General features: G+C 36.3%; 1 protein-coding gene across 4 annotated transcripts in view; it reads left to right on the top strand.

Annotated features, from left to right (window-relative positions):
• TNPO3 (transportin 3) overlaps positions 1–4337 on the top strand; it is a 73991-nt gene that overhangs the window by 28017 nt on the left and 41637 nt on the right. For all 4 annotated transcript variants that reach the window (XM_004677028.2, XM_004677030.2, XM_012720989.1 and 1 more), the window contains one exon: positions 3872–4015. In XM_004677028.2, the coding sequence (XP_004677085.1) occupies positions 3872–4015 (144 nt within the window). The remainder of the gene's footprint in view (positions 1–3871; positions 4016–4337) is intronic.

The raw sequence follows: 4337 nt of genomic DNA, 5'->3' as shown, positions 1-4337 counted from the left end.
TCACCACCCTTGAGCCTCTGGCCTGTACCCCAGTTCTGTATGCATAAATAAATAAATCTTAAAAAAAAAATAGCATCGGATACTACAGAGAAACCTTTTGTAAAAGAAGTGACAAACTAAGTTGTCTCATTTTACAAAATTACCATAGCCACCCCATAACCTTCAGCAGCTACCACCCTAATCAGTCAGTAATTATCAGTGTAGAGGTTAGATCCTCCACTAATGAAAAGATTTTGACTCACTGAAGGCTGAGATGATGTTTGACATTTTTTGGCAATAAAATACTTTTAAATTAAGGTACACATGGTGGTTTTTATTTTAATACATAATGTTATTGCACACTTGAGAGACTACACTATAAGCATTTTTATATGCACTGAAAACAAAATTTTTTTCTGATTTGGTTTATTGCAATATTAGCTTAATTTAATGCAATGGTCTAAACTTAACTGGCAAATTATGGTCATACTTGAGTTTTCATAGAGACCATACAGGCTGCAAAGCCTAAAATACTTATTGTCTGGCCCTTTATAGAAAATATTTGCTGATTCCTGTATTAGAAGATAGTAAACTGACCATGTAGCTCAACTTACTTTTAGGTACTTCAAAGATTTCTTAGTAATGTGACTGTCGTAAGTTATTTTTCAGGTATTTGTTCTAGTACTTTTGTATCATAGATCTTTTTATTTGAAATAAACAATTTTTTTTAATATTGTATTCAGTTTGGTGTCAGAAATGCATTGAAAAAATTATTCTAAGTTAAAATTATGTATTTTAGAGCAATAATAGAAAATATGTAGATAGGTATTTCTATAGAACATATAAACAAGCAAATTATATTTGTTCCATCTGCAGCCATGGTAATCCTTTAGTATGTTTCCTCTGAAAACTTAAATACATATCTTTAAATCCAGATGAGGTTATGCCCTATTACTCTTACCCAGCCTGTTTTTTTAGTCGTCCAGCTTCATTTTTTTTATTTCAGTAATTTCTATAACATTTCCCAGGTTATCCAGATATCCTTAAAAGCATTTTCTAAAATCAGTATCTAGTCTAGAACCATATTTTGTGTCATATTACCATGACTTAATTGCAGTCCTTCTTCCCTTCCTTTTTCAAAATGGTACTTTAACATATAGGAAGGCTGGGTCCTCCCTGGTGGTGCAGCAGGTCAAAGCGCAACACTACAAAGCTAAAGCCACTGCAGCATGAGTTTGATCCCCGCCCCCAGATGACCCGCCCACTGCTCCTCTCAGCAGTGTACTTTGTCGATCTGCCTGTTCTGCTCCCCACTCTGTCTCTGGTGAATCCTCTCACTGCCCCTTCACCTCTGGCCTCTACCCCAGTTCTGTATGCATAAATAAATATTAAAAAAAGAAGAAAAACATACAGGAAGGCTATCTTTTGGGGATTTTTGGCAGCCTTGTTTTTGTTTCATTCAGCTTGTTTTCTGTTATGTAGTTCATCTAATTGGAAGTTACACCTACAGTTACTTTGTCATTAGGAATTCCTCAAGAGGTAAGCCCTAATGCCCTGAGGCATTCATTGATATAATGAATTCTCTTCTATGCATTAATCATGGTTCTGGCTATAGCCCATCATTAGGATAATTGGGTAAATAACCATTCAGAACAGTTTTTTATAGAACTTAATTCTTTCCTAGAATCCTGGTTGAAAGAGACTGAAAACTTGATAGATTTGTTTTAAAAGGTTAAAAACATTTTGCTTAAAATATATCAGGTATTTTTGTGTTGATTTTATCAGAGGAAAATACTTTTTGTTTGACTTTATATTAGTGGTGCTAGGACTGACTGGATTAGGTTAATGACATAGTTGATTCTTTTTATAGTTGCCCCCTTCTAATGGTAATTTATTTTACAAAAACTCAATTCGATAGCATTCTTTCTGCTAATGGTTTTAAGTTTCACTTGACACTAATCCCCTTAATTGATAATTTCATTGTGTTTTACAAAACAGTGTTTTAGTAATTAAATCATTCCTTCTACACATGTATTAGTTGGCATTCTTCTGTGTTACTACTACAAAGTCAGGAATAATTCTTAATTTTATAATCTACTGTTTTCAAAATAAGGACTTGTTTTTAGAAGTGCTTCAGACATTACTGTTTTTTTTTTTAGCCCCCCAGCATTCTCTCATGCAGTATAGACTCAGGTTTTTATTGATCCAGGATTTCTATCAGCCACATAACTTGATGCTTAAAATGTTGTAACTTTGGCCATTGGAACACGTGTTTGCTTCCTAACACACATAGATGAATAATACTAATCTTGTTACCGCCTTTTTAGCATACAAGAACTGGGGTACAGGAGGTGAGAGGATTCACCAGAGACATAGTGGGAAACAGAACAGGCAGATTGAAGTAAATAGCTGAAGAGAGCAGTGTGCAGGTCTGGAGGTCTTCTGCACTATGTGGGTAACTTCCTTGGCCAGGAATTGAATTCTCAAGCTTCAGTGGCTGTGGATAGCTTCATAAGTGGTGCCCTTTAACCCTTTGCAGCACCAGGGAGGCCCTGGATTTTTTTTTTCCTTAAAGATTTATTTATTTATTTATTTGTGCGTACAGAGCTGGGGCACAGGCCAGAGTTGCAGGGACAGTGAGAAGATTCACCAGAGACAGAGTGGGAAGCAAAACAAGAAGAGTGACCAAGTATACTACTGAGGGGAGCAGCAGGGGAGACAGGAGAGGTCTGCTGCACCATGTGGTACCTCTGGGGCTGAGGGCTAAGGATCGAACCTGCACCGAAGTGGCTGTGACCAGCTTGCAGTTCTGTGCCTTATCACACTGCGCCACCAGGGAAGGCCGGAGATTTTTTTAGTAATAGTTATCAAAGAAGAACCGAAGGCAACACTTAGTTCTGAAGCTCTGTGTTATGTGTTTGATTTAATAAGCAGACTTTCTTTTCTTCATAGCAACTAGTTTAAGATGTGGGGTTCTTTCTAAATTCTGTCCTTATGTTTGAGTTAGTAAAATATACAATCAGGTTCTTCCATTTGTAAACATCATGCCTCATTGAATGTGAAATGTCATTCAGGAAGTATAAAGGGCAAGCGATTATATGAGTTTACATCAATAACTTCAAAGATTTAAGTGTGTATGTACACGATTGAAGGAGGGGAAGAAAGAGGAAGGCAGAGGTGGGGACTGGAGGGAGGGAAAGAGTCCTCTCATTCATTAATTTACTAAAATAGTCAGTGACTTGACCCTTTTTAAAATGTGCTAACAGGCGACAACTAACATCTCTGAACATTAATCTCGGATCGTTGGGAACAAATACTCCGAAGAGTAGCTAACAAGAGGAAAACATTGAAAGAAGAACCATAGTTGATATTTTCTATTCTCAACTATATACTTTTCTAGTGACTTCTCTTAGTCACTCCAATACCTCAGTTTCCCAATTGAGAAAGTGTAGATAACAGTAGCACCTACCTGTAATTTTTAAGGGGATTTAATGAATTAAGAATGTTGAGAACATGTCACTTAAAAGTACTTTTAAAAAAGATTTATTTATGCATACAGGAGCTGGGGTATAAGCTCTGGGGGTTTGGGAGTGTGGGATGGTGGGGAGTGAGAAGTTTCACCAGAGACCCGGTGGGGAACAGAACAGTTGGACTGATTGAAATACTCTGCTGAGAGGAACAGTAGGCAGGACAAGAGAGGTCTCCTGTGCCATATGGGTCAGTTCCCTGGCCAGGGATAGCTTCATAGTGCTGTGCCTTAACCCATTGCACCATCCGGAAGGACTCTTAAAGGCACTTTTAATTGTTATTGTCACCTTCACTATAAAGTGAAATGATTATAGTAATGTTTTAATGTAAAGATTGATACTACCTTTTTTGTTCTTCTTTTCAGATGACCTGTGTTGAAAAAGCAGGAACAGATGAGAAAATGCTTATGAAGGTCTTTCGCTGTTTGGGAAGTTGGTTTAATTTAGGAGTTTTGGATAGTAACTTCATGGCTAACAATAAGTTACTAGCACTTCTTTTTGAGGTTTTGGTAAGTAATAGCTTTGTTATCAGTTCTTCTGCCACGTATTTAATTAGACTGACTTGTGACTTAATGGTGTTTTCAGATTTCTGCACAGAAATTAGAATATTAGGTATAAAAAAGCAGCAGAATCCTTGTTGCCAAATACTAAACTAAGATATTGTTTTAATACTCAAGAGAATAGGTTTAAGAGAAAAATGGTCTGTGTCTTAATCAGTGACTTGCACATTAAAATTCAAGAAACAAAATACCCTGGTTTCTTTTTTCATGTTTTAAAGTTATAAAGTGGTGTATTTTTATTAATTTTCATTGGATCTTTGAGATAATTATA

Source organism: Condylura cristata, unplaced genomic scaffold, assembly GCF_000260355.1.
Source record: "Condylura cristata isolate star-nosed mole 26May11 unplaced genomic scaffold, ConCri1.0 scaffold00005, whole genome shotgun sequence".
Classification (NCBI taxonomy): Eukaryota; Metazoa; Chordata; class Mammalia; order Eulipotyphla; family Talpidae; genus Condylura; species Condylura cristata.
This window is presented reverse-complemented; position numbering and strand designations above follow the sequence as displayed.